At 37.0% G+C, this 23773-nt stretch overlaps 1 protein-coding gene across 2 annotated transcripts; it reads left to right on the plus strand.

Moving 5' to 3' along the window:
- The first annotated feature begins 5437 nt into the window (after nt 1-5437).
- Nucleotides 5438-22386, plus strand: gramd1c (GRAM domain containing 1c). Of its 2 annotated transcripts, XM_083530168.1 has the most exons (18): nt 5438-5615; nt 7310-7417; nt 8108-8216; nt 8950-9050; nt 9241-9339; nt 9472-9552; nt 12800-12924; nt 13008-13173; nt 13550-13709; nt 13798-13941; nt 14208-14326; nt 14431-14573; nt 14651-14754; nt 16331-16498; nt 17886-17952; nt 18905-19024; nt 20916-21021; nt 21229-22386. In XM_083530168.1, the coding sequence occupies exons 2-18, from the start codon at nt 7325-7327 to the stop codon at nt 21295-21297; spliced, it is 1974 nt and encodes a 657-aa protein (XP_083386294.1). In that variant the 5' UTR covers nt 5438-5615; nt 7310-7324; the 3' UTR covers nt 21298-22386. The 2 variants fall into 2 exon arrangements, with proteins under 2 accessions (XP_083386294.1, XP_083386293.1); XM_083530167.1 differs by lacking the exon at nt 5438-5615 and having other exon boundaries at nt 7193-7417.
- Nucleotides 22387-23773: the final 1387 nt, after the last annotated feature.

Raw genomic sequence — 23773 nt, forward strand, 5'->3', positions numbered from 1 at the left:
CCCAGAGATCTTCTGAACTGAAAATCTGTGAGTTAAAATGTCCTCATCTGTGTATGGTGGTGTTGCAGCAGGGTTCAGAAGATACAGAAAGTTCTATAGGGCGCATGCTAGTCATATGCAGTTGGCCATATGCCAAAGTGGCTCCCTCTCCTGCCAAGCTTGGGGTGAGGAAGCAGAATTCCAAGTCATACACAAGCCTAAGGCCGATGAATCAGGTTTCCCAAGCCAATCCCAGGGCTGAGGCAGACTTGGCAGACTTCCAAAACCATGCCTACTGCCAACCAAATGGCCTCAGAAGCCACTCCTAAGCCTGAGGCCCAAGAGGCCCTGAATTTTTAACTATTAACAGTACAAACAATAGACCTATATTTAGGGTGATTGTGACAGAGTCATTTTTCCACTGATCTAAACTTTTTGAGATAAACACTCTTCTGCAGAAAAGGAAACAATGAATATTGCAAAGGCTCATCAAATTACCATCTACATGCCACAACAACTTGTGTACCAGCATTTTGAACTTCATTATGTGATCAACTTGGGACCCAATCCTACAGAACCTGATGGAAATAGTGGTTTTAAAAAGTTGACAAAAATAATTAATACAGCTGCAGACATTTTTCTGGGCTGCTACAATGCCTCAGGATGTGTGTAAATCCGAGGCCAACGAGGCACCTCAGCTGAGAAGGCGGCCTCAAAAACCAGGACCACGACTGACACGGCACACTGCCAAACCAGTCCCAAGTCCGAGGACAACAAGGCAACTTTAAAAATCTGACGATGACGAAGCAGCCTCCCAAACCAAGCCTGAGGCCGTTCTGGCGGCTTTTCAAGCCAGAAAATTAGGCCAAAGAGGCAGACTCCCAAAACAAGCCAGGGGCCGGAAAGGAACCCTCCCAAAACAAGTTCAAGCCCGAGACCAGTATGGCAGACTCCCAAACCAAAGACAGATGATGCAGACTCCCAAACCAGGCCAGAGGTTGATGGGTGGTGTCCCAAATAAAAGCCTGAGACTGATTCAGTATTTTCTTGTCTTATTTCCTGTCATGATCAAATTATTTTTTATATAAAATATGTACAGTTTTTAATTTAATGATTTCCTTTTTTTTTTTTTTTTAAATGCTGTTTTTAAAAACTTGAGTGTATTACATCAATGTCTTTGGTAGCCAAGGTATGATGTAACTAGCTATATAGTGGAACCTCGGAGCCCGCGGCCTCAACGCTCGCGACCTCGCATGCTCGCGACTTTCATTCCGACCGGCGACTCTCATTCAGATCGGCTCGTGAGCAACCGCGAGCTGCTCAAAACGCTAGTTTTAAGATTTCTAATCAAGGTTTATCTCATTAAAATTGTCTAATAATTAAGTGTTATGGAGTGAAATAGTGTTATTTACTCATTTAAATCGATTTCGTATAGTGTTCTTTGGGAACCAAGCCTGAGGCCGTTCTGGCGGCTTTTCAAGCCAGAAAATTATGCCAAAGAGGCAGACTCCCAAAACAAGCCAGGGGCCGGAAAGGAACCCTCCCAAAATAAGTTCAAGCCCGAGACCAGTTTGGCAGACTCCCAAACCAGAGGCAGATGTTGACGAGTGGTGTTCCAAATAAAAGCCTGAGACTGATTTATTTTTCTTGTCTTATTTCCTGTCATGATTAAATGATTGTTTATATAAAATATCTACAGTTTTTAATTTAATTATTCCAATTTTTTATTTCTAAAAAATGCTGTTTCTAAAAACCTTAGTGTATGAAATGAATGTCTCTGGTAGCCATTTTGAGAGTTTTCAGAGTTAAAGGTTTAAATTCCACCTCATTTTTATTTACTTATTTATTGATAAGTAATGTGATGGTGATGGTGTCACACTAGATTATTAGAATTACGATTAACCAGTGGCATTAAGGTGTGTATTATATACTTTGTTTATTTTGAAAGTTGTATTAGGAGAGATTTCATTAGTGATACACGGTCATGTGGTTACAGGCATAATATGAAGTGCTGTCATACAAGATTTGTCACGTGTAAGCCCGACAGTAGAGATGACGTCATTTCTGTGCGCACTCTCTCTTAGCGGAATGCGATCTCTATGAGAGGCACAGCTACAACGGAGATTCTCTCTTTATTGTCTGTCGATTGTCTCAATACAGAGAGGAAGAAGTAAATCATATGACGATTGTACCATCGTGTGGAGTCTCTTCTAATAATAAACGCACACAACGCATGCTTTATTATTCATGTGTTTACTGATTTTGGTTATTTAAGTCACAATAAGCGCTTTTCACGTTAAGTGTTCCAGAATGTCCCTCTTTTTTCTTTTTTGTCAGCTATCCGACTTCACGTTTTGAGTTTCAGTGTAAGCGGTATTGTTTTTGTCAGCAGAGCTCTGCGAACTTTAGCAGGACGCCATCTTTGAATCTTTCCGTTCCTCTTTTTCCTATCCTACAGAAAGTAGCGGTTAAAATTATGGTGCCGCATCGCCATCTAGCGGTTGGGGGACGTGTCGCTACACGGAAATGGTGTATTTTCTTCATGGTCTTTTAAATTTAATCTATTAACGGTACAAGCACTTAATAAGTAGAATCAGTGGTTGTTAAGGAGTCAGTCCATATCCGATTTTTTCAAAGACAAATAATTGAGATAAACACTCTTCTGTCGATATGGATACAACATTAAATATGTCAAATACTCATCAAAATACCATCTACATGCCACAACTTGTGTACCAGCATTTTGAATCTCATTATGTGATCAACATGGGACCCAATCCTACAGACGCTGATGAAAATAGTGGTTTAAAAAAGTCGCTGAAAATAATAACTACAGCTGCAGACATTTTTCTGGGCTGCTACAATGTTTTCAGGATTATACGAACCTTTTTCAGCTAAAAGGCAGATTTCCAATCTAAGCCTGATGCCGAGGAGGCAGCTTCAAAAAACCAAAACCCAAAACTGATTCTATGTTTCCATGTGTGAATTTTAAATAATGAATAATAAATATTAAAACATTGTTTACATAAAATCATGTGTTTTTATAATCAATTTATATATTTTATTAAACCAGGTCGTCCTAGAAATTTTACATTTATGACAAATATGACTACTAGCCATTTCACAGTTTCACAGCTAACTAATGATGTGTCGTTCGCTCCCGTCGGGCAAAGACCAATCTTCAGGTTTGCCAAGAATTCATGCAGGCAAAATAGAAGTCTCCGAGTGACACTAAATGAAGAGCCATTTGGGAGCCGTAAGAGCCGACTCTTCTACTGGAGCAGAGCCAAAAGAGCCGAATCTTTAAAAAGAGCCGGATCTTTGAAAAGAGCCGGATCTTCCATTACTACAGCCAACAGCAAGTGATTCAGTAATTCAAATACATGAATTAAATTAATTGATTAACATAATTGATTAATTTAATAAATGAATCTCCAATTATTCAAAGTTAGAAAGGTTCCCCATTGTAACACGGTTTTTATGTGTTGTGTTGAATAAAGTTTAAAACATATTGTGCTTTCAAGTGGATTTATATTCTGTTTAACAAATGAAAACAAGGTGGTCAGTCTATTAATCATGCTTACAATACGATGTTTACAAATTACAATATTAATCATATGTCATTTTACTCTCATTGGTTTCTGAAAATGATCCCTATCGGAAAATATTTAATTGATTCCCCAGACAAGTTAATTAAAAAAAACTTCTATAAGTTTCCCTCTCCTATCACTGTGAGGATTCTCCCAGCTGAGATGGCTACCACAGACATGCAGAACTAAATACATGATATCAGTGTTTGGCCTCCATTTCTGTTCATCTGGATATGATAGCTTTATGATTACATCTTCTGACATTAGTTACATATTTAAGTTACATAAGTTGCCATCATTTCCTTTTTCTTTTTTACATCACAAGGTTTCCCCTATGACTTTCTGGGAGACCAAAGTGTGCATTTTGCATATTTGTTTTGAATGTTATGGTGCTTCCTTGTTTGTCTGGAAGTAGTGAGCAGCCGGTTATATCTTCATCAAATTTAATAGAAAATATAGAAATGCAGATTTTCCTATGAAATAGGAAGTGTGGACTGATAAGACCAAAATATTTGTAAGACCATTTTCTTCCATACAGGCATCTCCAGATTTCAGCAGGTCCAAAAGTTCCTGTCCTTCTAGAGATTGAACTAGTTTTGAGCTGTGGAGCGTTTTATTTGTGTTCCTTTCACAGTTTCACAAAACTTTAATGGGCCAAGCTGACAGCAATTTTTAGGCGAAATTGATTGTGCTATTGTGATTAAACCTATTGAAATTCGGTTTGAACCAGCCAAAATGTGTGCTCCTCCTGCCATGTTATGACTAGTGTCACATCCAGGTTGTATTCCTGCCCCGAGTGCTCTCTTTAATCTGTAATACAAAGTAATGTGGTTGTACTTTTCCCCTGGATGCTTGCCAAAGTAAAGAATGAAGGAATAAATATAAAAGAACAAACTAAATGTTCTGTGCAAATGAGATGATGACATATTAACTGTTTTTGTTCTTGTTTCTGAGTCCTGCTAAATAAAGCTGCTTTTCTTTTTTTTTTTGCATATGTTGCATTCGTGAAGGAATCCTGCTCATCAAGTTTGGTGTAATGAGTCTCGCTGTCACATGATGTCACAGACAGATTGTGTGCCCTTTAATAACCTTAGAACATAACACTAGGGCTGGTTTGGGGAAAATAAAAATGTAATTCTTTGGGATTAATTTATTTATTGCCATTATTACTGCGGTCAATTAGCAAAAATATGAATGTTTATGTAATATTTGTAAAGAAATGCTGTAAGTAGGAAAGCTTTAAAAAATAAAAGTGTTAATAATTGATCATTTTTTATCACTTAACAAAATAAACGAACACTTATAATCCAAATATCGTCCATCAGTATTTGGTGTGACCGCCCTTTGGCTTTCAGTTCTTACTTCAGCACACTTTGTACACTTGCGCAAACTCTGGGATTTCGTAGGATCCTAGTCATGTTTATAATTAACCAATTATACAAAGCAGGTGGTAATTTTTTATAATTTCAGACACTTGTTTCATTACAATAATGAGTGTCCACAGGCAACGGTGAAGCATGGTGGAGGTTCTTTGCACACATGATTACATAAAGAGAATTGAGAAGATTTGAGAAGATCTGTTCGAGTTCCTTCAAAAACAGTGTGCAAATGTACATAGAAGAAATGGTGCAAATATTGATTTGATTTTAATTTTACTTCTGTTCATTTACTTTCCATTTTGTTAATTGCTAAAAATAAATTATTAACACTTATTTTTTTAAACATTCTTACTACATGCCATTCTTTTTACACCTGCCTATAAAACTTCTGCACAGTACTGTATGCAAATGTAGAACACGACAGAACTGTTCTCTCATGTGGAGAATGGTGTGCTCCCTCCTGATCAGGTTGGGCTAGGAAACACACTTGTCGCCAGGTGAGGACACGCTTCCAACCCGGCAACACAGCAGCACGCATCACACTGTAGCACTTCATTTGAACACACCATTTTAAACCTATGCCTCCTTAATGTTTTATTTCACTTGTTCTGTACAGCTGGTCCACATTTGGTGTAGAGCTCCTGAAATCTCACCAGAGTGAGCACAGGTAGGAACATTTTCCTTTTTGTTTAATACATAACCACCTGAACAAGATGGAACTTTTTACATGTTCTAGTTTTAATGACATTGAGTTGGGAAATAGACGGCTCTACTGTATTGGTTTCAGCTGGGAAGAGGGAATGATTGAACTGATTTATCAAACTTACAATAATGTAAGTGAATGCATTATGTCAAAATGACATAACATGCACATATAAAACAGTCAAGGTTTGTGGACTGATTCTCACAGGTTTTTTTCATGGGTTTTCTCCAAGAATAGGAGAATTAAGGGTCTACTGACTTTTTGGCTCCTGATTCCATAATGCATGAGTTTAGTGGCACTGATTGCACCCTGAATTTCACAATTAAAGTGTAAAATTTTTCAAATTAAAATTTCACTAACACTTCATCTAAATCCAGTAGAACAAATACAAACACTGCAGGTGTTACAGTTTCTCTCAGTTGCTTTGGAGCATTTCTCATATCATCCTTAATATTTGCAAACCAGTAAGTGCATTCCCAAAACAATTTGTACACGCAGCAAAATACATTGGATTTCTTGCAAAAGCCTGTATTTTTACTAAATCTTTAGTTCATCTCTCATAAGTAAGTATTTGTGTCAATGGACATCTTACACACAAAATAATAACAACTTCCTTTGTCATTGTTCACAAACAAATTGTCAAAATGTTTGGTCATGTTGACAATATGATGGTGCACAGTTTCAGTATTTCCTGATATAAACTACGGTTTGGATTATAACGATTGAAAATGCACAAGGCTGAATTTATTCTGTTTGGCGTCTATGAATTTCAGCAGCACAAATGTATTTATTTGAATGCATATTTGATTTATATTGATTGCATAAGACCAAACAGGATTCACACTTTTACTGTACAAGCGTTCATTTCTTGGTTGTTCATCCATTTTCAGAAATTGTATATCTATGTTTTGCTCTGTCTGTATCTGTTAGCCAATTGAAGTTCACAAAAATTCACCTTTGACCTGTTTTAGAGAACTGGTTGATTATAGGTTGATCTGATGCCGTACACACGCCTTCATTAGTGACATTCAAGATTCATCTGCACAATTCATCAATTCAACACATTTCCAAAAAAAAAGTTGAATAGAAATTTTAGACGACAGATGATGACATCTGGTTTAACCATTTTGCATTCAATGACGTATACAATGAATCGATGCTGAGATGTTTTGGGGATTAAAACTATTAAGGTGAAACCAGTATAATATATTTTGATCAACATAAACAACTGATAATGTAAGAAAAAAGCAGACATTTGTACACATCGATTAAATGCATGTACAAAAGCATTCGCAATTTGATCAAAGCAACAAGAATTGCTATACTAAATGACGTGGAGGTTGAACAAGTAGTTTTGAGAATTTCATTTCTGATCTGAGAAACGCTCCAAAACAAATGCAAAGTAAAACTGCAAAAGGATTTGGCTGTGCAAACTTCACTAGTGTGATGCAAATCTTTTTTTTTGGAGACAGGTCACAAGACAGGATGAGCCAGTTTTTTTTCTTCTTTGTATTCCGGATTATGATCACGTCAATTAGAACATCATACTTCACATAACTTAAAGACTCGTCATGTCATGCTACAGTGCTCTGTGAACCACCTTGATTTTTTAGTTTCGCTGATAGTTCATTGAGTCCGGTGTGGTTTTGCTTCTTCAGCCAGGTGAAAGAAAAATGACCCATGTAATAAAAGCAACATCAGGCACTGATGGCACTGTGGAGAGCAGTCCAGCTGGAGATGTGCGAATGATCTCAGAAGAGCACGAGGTAAACAGTTTTAGATAATACTCAAGAAGAACTTTTACCAAGAATGTCTCTACTACTTTGCCTTTTCTTTTATATGCATTACTAGGTTTTTTTTTGTTTGTTTTTTTTACTTTAATTTGCAATTTTAAAACACTCATGCATACAGTGCAGTATTCATTTTGCTATGCACACGTTACTAACCTTTTACAGTATTTAGATACGGTAATCCTAAAATTGACCTTGTAGATTTGTTAGTTTTGTAATCATTGTACACCCTCACTTGACCTTAATGATAAAGGCAGGGAAAATCATAAATACTCTATGAGTTTGATCCTGTCAACATTTGTGTGGACTTTCCTATGTTCTAGTGGTGTACATATAGATTTCCTCTGGATTCTTCGATTTCCCCCTCCTGAAAACATGTTACAGGGTAATAGGCTAAGATACATGTCACTGAGTGTGTGAATGTGTGTGTTAACATGATCTGGTGTTGCTCATACAATGTGTTCCCATAAATATTCTATTGTACATCCCTTCATTGTTTGTGAACTTGAAATTTCCAATTAGGGTGGTGGTGTATCTATTGATGCAGGTGTAAGACTGAAACACCCCCTGCTTCACCTTTATTCCTCCCATAATTTAACATTTTATTCAATTAAAGAAATATGGTTACATAAAAGCTTTGACATTTGTATTTATATGCCATTACAGGAATGGAGTATTATAACCCCACAATCATCTCCCACCAGCTACAAACAGAGAAGTGAGGAGTTCAGGAAGACTTTCAAAGAACTGAATGAGACAGAAAGGCTTATAGTGGGTGAGTGAAAGAGAGACCACGAGAGTGAGAGAGAGAAACATGTGAGCTCATCCTAAGGCATTTACAAACTATATTATCACAACATGACAGAAATATATACCTGATCAATATGTCATAAAATGTACACTATTTTCAGTTGCTTTGGATAATTTCTCAAATCATCCTTAGTATTTGGAAACCAGGACAGGATTCACACTTTTACTGGACTGTACTAGTGTTCATTCGTTTTCTGGTTGTTCATCCATTTTCATTGGTTGATCTTAATGTTGTACACTCTCCTTCGTTAGTGATCATTCAAGATCCATTTGCACAATTCATCAATTCAAGACACATTTACAAAAAAAATAAAAATTTAAGCTTGAAAGATTATGACAACTGGTTTAACCATTTTACATTCAGTGAACTGATGCCGAGATATTTTGGGGGTTAAGACTTTTAAGGTGAGACCATTATCATATATTTTGATCAACATGACATAAACAATTGATAATGAAGAAAACAGCAGACGAGCGTAAACAATCAATTAAACAAATGTACCAAAGCCTTCACAATTTGCACAAAGCAACAAGAATTGCTTTTTTTTTTTATGTGCACAGGTGACGTTGAACACGTAGTTTTGAGAATTTTATTTCCGATCTGAGAAACGCTCCAAAGCAACCAGGAAAAACTGTCATGTATTGAAATGTGCTTATGCAGTGTCATTTCACAACTGTCTTTTTTTTTTTCACCCCAGACTACACATGTGCTCTGCAAAAAGAAATTTTATTGCAAGGACGCATATTTGTGACAGAGAATTTTCTCTGTTTCTACAGTCATGTTTTTTGGGGAACAAAGGTAAATGTAAAAAAAAAAAAATTAAATAAAAAAATAAATATATATATATATATATATATATATATATATATATATATATATATATATATATATATATATATATATATATATATATATATATATATAGAGTCACGTCACATCGACTGAAAACATGCCATGACTTAGACAGTGCTAATGTCTTTTCTTATAGATTATTGTCAATATGAAAGATATCTCATCCATGACGAGGGAGAAGACAGCTCGATTGATACCAAATGCCATTCAGATCATTCAGACCAATACAGAGAAGGTAAAAGGAAATTATCAGATTATCATATACTGCAATATGCTGCAAATAAATGTCTTATGAATGTCTATGATTGTTAAACCTGGACTGTTTAAAACTTTGTGCATTTTTGTGACACTCCTTCCTCACCTCTAGCTCTTCTTCACATCTTTTACTGCAAGGGAGAAAAGTTACCAGAGCATTTTTCGTCTGTGGCAGAATTTTCTGATGGATAAGGTAAGTCTGATTTTATTTGTCACCAAATTAACCGTCACCTTTATATAAACTCTCATGCCGATTGACCCAGTCTTATATAAAACAGGTTTTGATTTACTCTGGGTTCAATCCCATTTACGAAAAACATGTCCGCAAATTACTTTGATGATGGTGTTGACAGTGGTATGAGCATGGAAGCTGAATTGTTTGAGCAAAGTATACAGATGAGGGGATGAGAAAGCTGGACAGAATAAAGGAGTAAAGGAGTGCTGATGCATTGCCCTGTTTAAGTAAAGCTGAAGCATGGTATAAAAAAGGTAATCTATTTTCTAGTCCAGAGTATTTGTTTGTATTAGTCACTAATCCATCATTGGACTATAGATGGATGGATGGATGGATGGATGGATGGATGGATGGATGGATGGATGGATGGATGGATGGATAGATAGATAGATAGATAGATAGATAGATAGATAGATAGATAGATAGATAGATAGATAGATAGATAGATAGATAGATAGATAGATAGATACTGTGGAGATCTTGGGGGTTTGCCTTTATAAATATGGGTGAGAACTGGTGTGGTCTTAAGTAGTCTAAAAAAAAGATTGATCAATATCACAATAACATTATAATGTTATTATTTAATGCCTTAATAAACCTGTGCTAGTAGATTAGACCAGTGTGTTGTGTGTAGGCTGAGAAGCAGTGCCAGTAGGAAGAAAAACAAACCGCAAGCAGGACAGCTGGGAGTTTCACACAAACCAGCAGAATGAATGTAAAGTTCTCTGAACTCTCTGGGTGTGTCTTTCTGCTTTACATAATAAAACAAGGCGCCCTGTCAGGGGTAAAAATAGCCTGCAATCTCTCATAGCTAGTGTATGCTGAAATGGAGCTGTTCAGGTGTGTGTAGGTGTAAGACAGAATGCATATACAGTGGAATCTCGCGACCTCAGCGCTCGCGACCTCGCATGCTCGCGACTTTCATTCCGACCGGCGACTCTCATTCAGATCGGCTCGTGAGCAACCGCGAGCTGCCCAAAACGCTAGTTTTAACATTTCTAATCAAGGTTTATCTCATTAAAGTTGTCTAATAATTAAGTGTTATGGAGTGAAATAGTGTTATTTAGTCATTTAAATCGATTTCGTATAGTGTTCTTTGGGTTTTTACTGGGTTGGAAGGGGCGTATCAAAAGGTCGCGAAAATTCGGAACTCGCGACCGGTCTTGGTCCCTAACCCTCGCGAGCTCCGAGGTTCCACTGTATTACTTAAATTACACTTGTGTGAATATATATTTAATATATAATATTTAATACGCACAATAGCTTTTTCTAGTTTATTTATTTTTATTTTTTTATTTTATTTCAATCTGGCAACTCAGCCAAACCGAAACCGCTTCCTGATTGGTGCATTAGCAGATCTGGCGTTTAGTCTCAAATCACTTCAGGTTGGACATGAAGTTGACTATTAAGGGTGCTAATGACATCATCTCGTACCCTGGGAAGTGCGTATATATAGGGGACACTACGGTGTTTGGGAAGGAGCCCGGGTGTTTAGTGACAGAGGTCACTTTCGTTCATTTGCAGGTCTGAGACAGGTAGCGAGCGTCTTATACATTTTAACGGAGGAACGTGTTTGTAAGTGAACTCTCTCAAAACTACATAATAAAATATTGGTTAATACATTTCGCGCAGTGTTTTAGATGTAAATGTCACTATGTTTATATGTTAGATCTCTACAGTGTACAGTATTTAGATTGTTATTGTTTGTTTAGCAGATTGTTTACTGTTTATATATAATATATAATATTATAATTCTTTTTTCAAAGTTGTTCTTATATTAATTAATGTGGTAGTGATTTTAAAGGATATATAGCTATTGGTTGTAAAGCAGGTGGTGTTTATTTGTGTAGTGTGTACAAGTGTTTATATATATATATTACACACACACACACACTGCTCAAATACACATGGCCTGGTGTGGTTTCCATTTTCTACATAGTTACCTATCATCTACCAATCAGATTATTAGAGGAAGGAAAAATAAAAAACAGAGCTGGATTTCAGACTTACAGACGAGAGATAAGAGAGAGATCTGTGGAACACCACAAGTTTCTCTTCAATGCCAAATGCCATAGTGATAAATACCAAAACATAACCTAGTGTGGCCAGCAAAACATGTTTGTCATTGTCTTATGTTAATCTCATTGCATTGTTAAATATATAAGTTTATAGAGAGAAAACGCATTAAATGTTCACCTTGGAGTCGAGCGATATGATTGTAGGATATTGTAGTAGATTATTTTGCAATGTGCCTTATGCCAGTAGCCTACAAAAATGCCCCCCCCTCACCTTTTAAAAAAAAATAAATAAACAACACGGTTAATTGATGTTAATGAATTGTCTGAATGTGCCACCAGTTTTCTTTCAAATCTAAACTTAAGTGTGTAACAGGTCTGAACTTGTAAAAAATCCTCCATGTTTGGAGAAATGTTCTGCTTTTATACTGCAGTCCTGTTGATTGCCAGATTCTGATTTGTCTGAAGGTGTTGATGAATTTTCTGTAAGAGCAGCTCTGACATTATTTTCCTGACTGCAAAGGATCAATTAATGTGCACGTTTTGATATAAAGACAGCACGGTGAACTCGGCGCTTTGTAGCGATGCTTCGCATAGGTTCCTGGACATGAAGTGTAACTTTAAATGGATAAAAAGTTTGAAGCTTATTTGAATCAGTGGAAAATTATTGACTTTTATAATAAAAGTTCACACCAACTTATTGATTAGTTTTTTTTAATATTCCAAACATCATACTACTTTCAACCAGGAATGTTTCTGGTCTCGTTATCGCTGTAATTTTCTAAACTTTGTTGTTTAAAGTCACATCAACTCATAGATTTAGGTGATTGCAATTTTATTTGATGTTGAGTGTATGGTTGTTTGCAGCCCTTCATGATGTGCCTTTACAAGCTCATATGAGTTACAGCCAGAAACCAATTTAGTGTTTAAATAAAGCCTTGACGCTGTTAAAGAGCACAAAGAGCAGTAAATCCATTGTGTGGTTATTATATTAAAGATTTAATGAGCCTGTTTACAGTGATCACATCTTTGTAAATGAGTGCAAAGGAGTTTAGGTGTATTTTCAATCAGGAATGAAAGGTGCATTGTGCCTGGTGTCAAGGAGGAAGGATTAGATCAGACGCACATCAGACAACGTGCTTTTGTTGTACAGATCCTTTAACTCATTTTGTTGTTTACTGTTTCTTTAGCAATTGACCAAGCAAGAGCTGTGGCAGATGGTCAAACAGCATTATGGCAATGACTTGGGTTTGAGCCAGGAGGAAATGGATAGTATGCAGATGATAGTAGATACTGTCACACATAACCAGCCCAGGTAAGAAACCCACTTTTTGAAATGGTATAAATACTTTGGATTTGAAGCAAGAAGTGCTGTTGCTAATTGCAATTTGTAAATAGTTGTTTTAGCTTGAACATGAAAACCGAGGATCACGCTGTAAAACTAGAGAGACCTTCCTCTCTACGACTTCCTCAGAACGAGCAGACGTCACACGAGGCCTCAACACCACAGGGAGATGACACGCAATCGTCCATCGGACTGCAGAGCACGCTCTCTCCGAATGGGGTACGGTTCATTTTCCTACATAAACTAATGTCCATGTAAATGATGTTTAATTTGAGTTACTGAACACACAGATGTGCAGTTAAACATCCCCTCACTCGGATTGTGTACATTGTTTATGAAATTAGTCGACATAAAGCTAAGACCTGAAACACATTAAAGTTTTAAGATTGAAAATTTGATGCTTTGTGATTTTGTTGTTATTTCTATATGAATTTAGAGGTTATGTGTTGCACTGATGTTTTAGTTATTGGCAACACAGTTACAATAGTATTTAAAATTTCGATTTAAGCTGAAAAGCTCTGTTGTATCACAGAATAAATGTTGGACTTGACACATTGGTGCTGCCATACATTTTACATATTTTAAACATGTTTAGGATGATGCTCGGAGCACACCTTCACAGCCACGCAGTCCTAATCTTTCCCTGGACCGCTTCAGCAATGAGCGATTGTCCAAGCGCTTGTCTCTGTCCTTGGATCTGAATGCCAATGAGGACCGACTCTCTGATAATAGCGTATCTGATAGCATGGAGGAGGGTGAGTGTGTGTGTGTGTGTGTGTGTGTGTTCACATGGTAATGTGTGGCTGTTTTGTTTAATTCATTTTGTCCTTCTGTGTGGTGCAGTGGAACAAGACTGTGTGTCCCAGGCGCCTCAGGGAAGACTGTACGTGAACAGGGTGTTCCGTATCAGTGCTGAGAAAATGTTCGAGCTGCTTTTCACCGATTCATATTTCTGCCGGCGTTTTATGAATGCCAGGAAGATCACTGGTATTTATATGCATGTGCCATATTCTATTCCTCTCTATAGTGTCAGGAAATGCCGCCATATACACAACTCTATAAGCGCATGACTGTAAATAAATAACTTTTTGCTAAAAACACTAAAGAAAAACCCCACAGGTAGAAATTCCACCATCTTACTGCAATAACTAGTTATGCTGTTATTATTTCGGCTTTATTATTATTATTATTATTATTATTTTCTTAGGATTATTTGCGCTGTAGTTCCTAACATGCATTTTGACCCTCCGCAGGTGCGACCTCTACATCTTGGCAAAGGGACTCCACTGGCTCAATGAAGAGAAGTTTAAATTACACAATCACGATCTCCAACCCACTAGTGGGTAAATTTTCCACTGCAACGGAAAACCAGGTTGGCCTGCTGTCACAGTATTAACGAAGCTCAACGCAAACTTCAGTGTTTACGTCCTGTGTGCTGCTTCCGTTGTAACTGCTTCCATCCACTGTTTGCTTTAGACACTATATAAGGAATCCAGGGAGGGTCATTATTACTTGGTGGATTCAGAAGTCTATACACATGACGTCCCGTACCACGACTATTTCTACACTCTGAATCGTTACTGCATCATTCGCAACTCGAAGCGCAAGTGTAGACTGCGGTGAGCGTCTTGTCCTGTCTTTTTAGTTTGTGTTGCTTTCTCGTTGCGAGGTTAACCGTTTTAACAATTCTGTGCAGGATTTACACCGACGTGAAATACAAGAAGCAGCCGTGGGGATTTGTGAAATCTTTTATTACAAAAAACTCTTGGAGTGGCCTGGAGGACTACTTCAGGCACCTTGGTTAGTGAAAACCTCTTACTCTCTTGTGCCTAGATTACAAGGTTCTAAAATCTGCTGACCTGGTCCTCAGTGTAAGGTGTCTTAACTGTTTAAATGTATGTATATATAATCTAAATAGATGCAATAAAATACGAGTGAGTAAATGGGCTTTGCTTTATTGATTGATTAACAAGAGTTAGCAGAAGAATCAGAGTGCCACTGAATGGCTCAAATTCGTGCATCCCATAATAAAACTCCTCGGTCATGTATGTATATTGATTGTAAAGCTCCTTGTTGTGACTGATTGTAAAGGGAAACCGTCAGCAGTTCAAACTGCAATATGGTGTAAATTAGAGCTGCAAATATCGATTATTTTAGTAATCGCGTAATCTACCGATAAATCAAGTAATCGGTTAGGAAAGTACTTTTTCTTCATTAAGAGCAATACTAAATATTTAAGAGCAAATAAGACTGGAAATGAAATGAGCAAAATGGCAATCGGAGAAAAAAAATCTTAAATAAATATCTAAAAATACATTTTAATTTACTTCTGTTTTAGTTTACAATAATCCCAAACTTTGGAAATGTTCTATGGTGTTCTTTGGCCTGAATCCTTCCCCTTGCTGTTTCTCTCCGTTTCCTTTATTCTGCAGCGTTTTCTTTGTTACCTGTCCGGGGGACTCATTTATAAAAGTGTTTTGAATTTGGTGGCACAAATGCGTGGAAAGTGCCGTACGCACGATTCCAGCCCAGTTTTTTCATGTTTATAAAAGAGACCTGAGAGCGGTCCAGAGTTTAGGGGGTGGTGTGTCCGTAATAATGGTCCGTGGGGAAACACTGTGCTCCCTGTGTAGTTAAATGGACTAAACAAATAATTAGCCTCTTTGTTTTTTTTGTTTTTTTATTGTTTATTGGGGTTTTTTTGTTTTTTTTTTGTTTTGAATTAATCTAGTTACTCACGGAATAGTTTCAGCCCTAGTTTAAATAGAGATGTTGTAAAATGTAGAATATGTGGGATTACCATAGACAAGAATTTGGACGTTTCCTGGTACTAAGGAAATACTTTCAAATCCAAACTTTGTTAATCTACAGATTGAACTTCAATTAATAAAAACGTTCATGAAACATGTTTATAAAATCTATACTTAAATATATAGAGGAATCTACCTAAAACTACTTTTGTATGGAAAAGTATAGGGAAACGTCTTTTTCTCATCAAAAGTAAACATCAAAATTGTTGTCTACGTTAATCCCACTTACAAATCAGCTGCAGCAAATAAGTTGTGCTGGTGCTTATAAATATGTAAAACCATTAAAACTGGGGGGGGGGGGGGTGGAGAAGTAGATAAATTCATTAACTATATAATTTGTGCAGGGTTTGTAAAGTGAAGCAGTGCAAATGCTATTTCCCAAATAAGTCCAACGGTGCAGGGTTGCAGTATAGTTGATTTCGTTAATGTAATGAATGAGATGAAGAGGGGAATGACTCAAAGTCTGCTTTAGGGACCTGGAAGTGCACAGGTCTGTAGAGGTGAAAGATTGCAGCCAATCATCTTCTCAGCAGAAATCACATCTTCATTTTTTCCCCTATAAACAGAGGCAGAGCTCCTTGAGGAGGAGGCGGAGCTTAACCAAGGCTCCAGCGATGCTGGAAAAGTTGGCTTGCGAAGAAGGAGGAGGACCTTCAGTCGCACCCTTCAGGAGCACATGAGACCGGGCAGGCAGTACAGTATAGACCCCGACCAGCAGCGAGAGAACTCCATCGGTATATTTAGTTCTTTATTGATATTATTTTTAAAATGATAATACTGGTAGCAAACTATAACATGACATTAATATAAACAGTTTGCTAATATGATGAGTGTTAATTAATTATAGACTACAAAGTATGAATTGCACAAAATATCCCAGATAAACACAATCAATTCCATTCGATAGCAGTATTAAGAACTGATGTTTTTTCGGAGGTCTCTTGAGAAATCTGTAATTGTCAGTTCTCGGTCTTGAACTACTTTTAAATTACAACTGCACCTTCGAAATGACCCAGAATTATTCGGTAGTTTGTGGTCTTGAAAACATTTCATTTTGTAGGATAGAAGATTATATACCCTTGAAACATTATCACTTTTTATTGTTATGTGTATTTAGTGCCATATGATCACTTAAAACATGAAAATGACTAATTTTCTTAAAAAAGAAAGCTATTTAGAGCTCACAATCCTGACAAAACACATTGAGGTGGCATGATATCACTTTATTTTCTGATACTTGAGCAAGGCCCTTGAACCTCAGCTGTATAAAGAAGATAATGGTAACTCCCTGTTGATAAGGGCTTCTGCTGAACGCTATAAATGTACATTTTAAATATCGTCTGATGCAGATTCTTATCTGATATTGTTTTCCTTGATCAAATTCTAAGCTGTAATTAAACCCTTACACACAAACGTGTGTGTGTGTGTGTGTGTGTGTGAATATAACAAGTGTATATTGTATGATAGATAGATAGATAGATAGATAGATAGATAGATAGATAGATAGATAGATAGATAGATAGATAGATAGATAGATTTTTTTTTTTTATTGGAAAACATTTTCGATTCCAATTTTTTGGTATGTATTACAGGACCTAATATCTGATGGCGACGAGTCGTTTATGAATATTTAGTTTATCTTGCATCACAAAATCTCTGTAGGTTATGTACCGGAAACTGATTTAAGTAGACTCTTTTGGTCCAAGTCGTTCGTTCTTTTGTCACGTGACTCCCAAATACGGCATGAAGGTGATTTAAAGAAACGAAATTGACTAAATGACTCAAAAAAAGATTTGTTCATTTTGATAAACGAGATTTAAAGAACCAAATCACTAAAATGAGCTGATCTTCTTCTCATCACTAATATCTGATATGCTTTTCCCAAAAATTGACACCGTTTAATGTAGGTCAGGTTTTATTGTGTTATTTTCCTGTAATATTTGTATTACAAAGAACTCATTTCCTCATAAGAAAAAGATGAGGTACAGTTTAATTTTTCAGCTGTGAAAAAAACTTTTGCTCCGAGCATGCTATGGTTTATCAGAGTACACACAGATTGTGTGCTTCGCTGTAATGTACACTGAGCAAATAACTAATACCTGGTTTGGCCTTGTATTTCAGGTGCAGCAGACACAAAGAATACACAAAAGTGGACCATCACTTCTATTATAGCAGGAATGAGCTTAATGTAAGCCTGCACAACACACCATACATGTGCAGTGAGGCGCATTAGCTGCTTTTAATTGATTTGTGTTTTCATTAATACCGCAGCACGAGAAACAATCGATAGTAAAGGAGCATTTAGATGGCACTTACGCATAATACAGAGCTGATCGTATACTGATAAACAAGTGCGTTTCTAATCAGCAATGTATAATGGTTTATATGGTAAGTTTTATGCAAGGAGGTGATCATTTAAAAGTCAATTGAAAGACTCTTTACTTTCATCACGTACGGGAGGGGGGGGGCCATCGAAGAAGAGGGTGTTGGTCTTGTGAGTTTCATGCTGTTGTCATATTACTCTAGAGAGAAAAAAGAAAGGCTGATTAGGACATGACTGATTTATTTCAACAGCAGTGACGTAATTGATAAAAGGAACTAACTTGCATTGTGGATTTCATAACGTTAAACATTAATGTGTCATTGAGAAACAAACTCAACTTCCAATTATTTCCCCATAAATATAAGCCCCAGTGTGTTTTACTCTATTGATATGCATGTATATAAAAGGACATGCTGTGTAATGACCTCCAGATACAGAATTAGGAAGCTGGTTACAGTATGTTGTAACACGACCATGAACTGCCGATAAGGAAATGCTGAAGCTACAGGTGCCTGCCGAGTTGACAAAACGTTAATCATTACGAGATGCAAATTGAGAAACCTTGTGCGGTAAAGCTCTGATTCTCCCAAAATCTCCGCTAGCAAAAAAATACTTTTGACAAAAAGTGAAGCAGTAATTATTTATATGTTGTATAGATTTATCTCTTTTACTCGTGTGTAAACAGATCACTTTGATAATATGTGCTCATGTGATCGTCTCAGTATTACACTACAGTGTGAGATAATACAGTTGTGATCTAGTAACTAAATCTCTACCGAGCACAGGGTTGTAACTAAATCTAAATTTTTTTTTTCAGATTGTTGATTTTGACCATATTGAACCTGGGACTGTTCTTTAAGCTCTGGGCAATGGAGGATGTGGCGCAGCGTATGTACTTAACCACAAAGCAGCGATTAAGGGAAAGAGCCGAGGCCAGGTAAGGGACACGTAACGTAAAATGAAGGCGTAAATGTAACGTATATACATGAGTATATATCGAAGCACCATAATCAAGAATAGTCAAAAAACATGTCTCAAGAGAGAAGTAAAAACAGGATGTAACGACTTTGCTTAACTGTTTCCTCCATTACCCACAATGTACTTCCACATGTACTTCCTGCTAATTCATTGGAAATTACTCCTCATTTTCTCTTTACCCAGAGGTGTAAAGAGCACCTGAAAATCATACTGTTGTAAAATTATACAAAACTGACTCCATTACAAGTTAAGTTACCTAAACACAGATCATGTGGTAAAGAATAAAGTAAATTATAGTGGAGTAAAAAGTACATACACCTGGCATTACATTGTGACCACCTGCCTAATATTGTGTTGGTCCCCCTTTTGCTGCTAAAACAGTCGTGACCCGTTGATCATTAACAGCATGAACAACTTCAGCATTTTGAGCTACTGGAGTTCGTCTGTTAGATCGGACCACACGGACCAGCCTTCACTCCCCATGTGCATCAATGAGCCTCGGCCGCCCACGACCCTTTCGCCGGTTTACCACTGTTCCTTCCTTGGAGCACTTTTAATAGATACTGAGCACTGCAGACCAGGAACAGCCCACAAGAGCTGCAGTTTTGGAGATGCTCTGACCCAATCGTCTAGACATCACACTCACTCAAATCCTTACGCTTGCCCATTTTTCCTGCTTCTAACACATCAACTTTGAGGACAAAATATTTACTTGCTGCCCAATATATCAAACTGATTAACAGGTGAAATAATGAAGAGATAATCAGTGTTATTCACTTCACCGGTCATAATGCTATAATGTCATAATGTCATGCCTGATCTGTGTATATTCGATCATAAATGTATTTGAGTGGAAAGTAAAAGTTGCTTATATCTTTGATACTCAGTGGAACTCGAAAGAAGCCGAAAAAGTTCTTAAAGTTCAGTAACAAAGTACATTTACTTAAAAACTTTACACCACTGCCTTTACCTAAAGATGAAAGAGCAGAGCTTCAGGTATCGGTTGGTCTGTCCAGCTCTCTCAATTCTACTCGAATACATTAACTTCCAAAGCTTCAACTTTTATGCTAATACCCTCAACCCGTGGAGCCGAAACGCTGCTGTAACTTGATGCAACTCTGTCGCAAAGTTGCAGTGCATTTTGTTTCCTGCTACATCTGCACTGGATTTCTCATTAATATGATGTTGGGAAATGGTGACATGGAAAGTGAAGCTTCTTTTGTTTCTATTAGCTAACAGTAATACATGATTTCCATTTGATACGATTTTGTGCCACGTTAAGAAAATGTTTTTAGATTACAAGAGTAAAGCAGTAGCAATATGAGATTAAAGTAATATTTTGAGAGAAATCACAGAATTGTGAGAAACATTTTGCTGTTTTGCATAAAATGGAGGTGGAGGATTTACTTAAATCCTACTTTAGGTTAGGATTTAGCAATAAGGGAATTCTGTCTTGTGGCGCATCAGCACAGAGCTATAATTAGTAAACGGACACTGCAGCAGTTATTTTGAGGAAACTTCATTTATTCAGAAAGAAATCTGACAGACATTGAGATACTGAAATAAAATCTTTTGTGCAGTCTGAAGGATCTCGATAGTTAAATTCGAGACATACGTTCTCACAATATTAATGGTAACACAGCAACACGCAATAACACAATCACAAATCACTTACCCCCGGAAGAGCTGGAAGAAGTGTCTAGGGAGAGGGAAGTCTGGGCATCTCTGCTTAGACTGCTGCCCCCGCGACCCGGCCTCGGATAAGTGGGAGAAGATGACCGATGACATGACAAATCACTTAATAAATATGTAAATATAAAAAGTTTTAAAGTGGATTGTCCCCCCACCAGGTTGGCACCTGACCTGGGCCCTCAACAAAATGCATTCCACAGGAGCCAGGAGGAGACTCGCTTACTGAAGGCCGTGCTGCAAGACTCCATCAACCTTCTGGAGCAGGTATATTCATGTGACTCACATCAGCACACAATCGCGTTTTACCTCGACACAGATTGAGCTATTCTTTGAACATCATTTTCTTTACGATCTCAGCAGAGAAAATTTGATATGCCTCTTTGGTGCCCAATATCTGTATCTCATGTCTTATTTCTCTGAGAATTATTTTTTTTTTTTGCCATTTGTGACCATTCCGCTTTCCCTCCACAGTTACGTAATTCTCTCGTGGTGCTTCAGCAGAACTTTCAAGGGTCCAATAAGACCGCTACTCAGCTATGACATGCTGCTTGGTGACACACAGACTGCAGGGGAATTCTGCCCCCAAGGCTTTGCGTACATCAGGAGACGTTGCCATAGGCAATGGTTACCTCAGAGATGTCCCTTTTTTTTGCCATCTGGTGTTACTACCTCAGGCCTTCTGCGCTGTGGATGTTTTTAAACCGTGTGCGAGTGTGTAGGGATTTGTGGTGGCAGAGGGAGCGATGTAGGCCCATCGCCCCTGCAAATTGTGAGCTCAGGGTATGTTTAAATTCACAGGTGTTGCCTTTTCCCTTTTGATTATAGTGTAAATACTTGCAGTCATCTACCTTAATTATTGAATGTATCCTGTTTTGGCCTGTTGATTTGCACAGTTAACAACTCTGTTTATAACCTCTCTCCAGGGCTTTATGAACATTGTGCGTGTGTGCGCGCGCGTGCATGCGTGTGCGTGCGTGAGAGAGAAAGAAGATATATTGACTATAAATATAAATATTCCGTTATTGCACTCTTATCCAGGGAATTATGAAGTTTTAATTTTGTAATTTTTTTTTTTTTTTTTTTTTTTTTTTTTTTTTTTTTTTTTTTTTTACCATTTTGGTAAATTTGCTTATGGCTAGAATTTTTTTTTTGATGTTTCTAGAAATGTTTGCACCTCCAAACACTGCTGAATGTCTCAGAATACAGAGTTTTCAGTTTCTTGACTCTGCAGTGGTTTCTTTTCTTTTTTTTTCTTTTTTTTATTCTGCTAGATTATAAATGTTCCTCTTTAGGAATACATGTACAGCAAAGTTATAAATAATGTGGAACGGGTGTGCATAATAGTTGATTTTGATATTTGATCTATAAGATGTTTACACTGCATTTTGATGTCATTTGTAATTGTACAGAGATTATAAGGACTTAAATAGTGGTAATGTTTGCACACAAGCTGATAGAATTGTAATGATTTTGTGGGCTTTTTTGTTTTTAATGGATACAAAAGTTTAAGCCACGAATTGTAAATCTTTTTCAGACATGAATGTGATTTTAGTTTTCCATTTGTATGGATGTTTTAAATAAAATTGTGTAATGTCTATTTATGCCTTAAATAAAAAGCCCTGTCTGTGGCGATGTAATTTATAGTTTATGGGTTTATGCTATAAAAACTTTATAAGTTGCAGCTTGTAATTCAGGTAGAATGCCATCTTTTTAGAATAATGTGCCCCTCTTTAAAAATAAAATCCGATGGTGTCCTTGTGTTTATGTTGGTCCAATGTTCAGTGTTCTAATGCTGCCATAAAGCATCACCTCTTGAAAATGGGAAGTAAATCAGGACACCAAACGAAGCTTTTAACAGTGTTGCCAAATTTTAAGAAACCCCCCAACTATAATAGGCTTCCACACAATACAATATGAATGTGATTCCTTATGCCTCAGCATAATTTGCAGCATACCAAATCCAATCTAAACAATATGGAATATCAGACTCCAGGGTTGGCCTTCATTTGTGAATGATCATAATGAATATGACTTTTATGAGTATCTCATTTTCTTGGCCTATTTACACACATGTAAATATAATGTAATCTATATTTTTGAACTGTCATTGTTTGATTACAATCAGGTTTTAATTGTGCAATATAAATGTGATTTATGATTTATGCAACAATTTATTTCATTTGCTGTTTCTTAAATCAATCCAAATTCTCTGAACATTAAACTCATTATGAACATATGCCCACTTGCTTATTCATGCAATTATCCAATCAACCAAACATGTGTCATTAGTGGATAAAATCATTCAAGTACAGAATAATAGCGTTAATTAATGTTCATGTCAAACAATTAGGCAACGGCTGGATTTCTGAGATTTGCCTGATAGGCATCTGTGATGATAAAATATTTAACTTAAATACCTACTTGTCAAATCTTGAGGTAGAAGGGCTCAAACAGAAATGTTTTTCCAATCTTAAACCTACTGTATACAGTATATAATCTAACAAGACCCTTTTCACACATTATGGAGTTCCAGTATAGGATCTTCAGCCACCATAAACTTGATAGGGATTTATCAGGCTCAGGTTTACTATCTTATATACACATGGTCTGATCTAAATTTACTTAATTAGTGGGTCAGCAATCCAATATAAGATGTTCCTCTTGAGTGATAAGTAATAAAGTACAAATACTTTGTTACTGTATTTAATTAGATTTTTCTGGTATCAGTACTTTACTTCACTTGGAATGGCATCAAGGATCGGCTCTGTGCACTTTCCTGTTTACAGTGGTGATGGACAGGTTGATAGACAAGTCCAGACAGGAGTCTTCATAGCCTATGGTGTTTGTGGATGATATTTTGATATTTTTTTTTGAGAGTAGGAAGCAGGTGGAGAAGAGCCTGGAGAGCTGGAGAGAAGAGGAATGAAAGCATGGGAGTAGGACAGAGTGCATGTGTGTGAATGAGAGGGAGGGCAGTGGAGTGGTGCGGTTACAGGGAGAAGAGGTGGTGAAGGTG

The sequence above is a fragment of the Silurus aristotelis genome (assembly GCF_946808225.1).
Source record: "Silurus aristotelis genome assembly, chromosome: 25".
NCBI lineage: Eukaryota > Metazoa > Chordata > Actinopteri > Siluriformes > Siluridae > Silurus > Silurus aristotelis.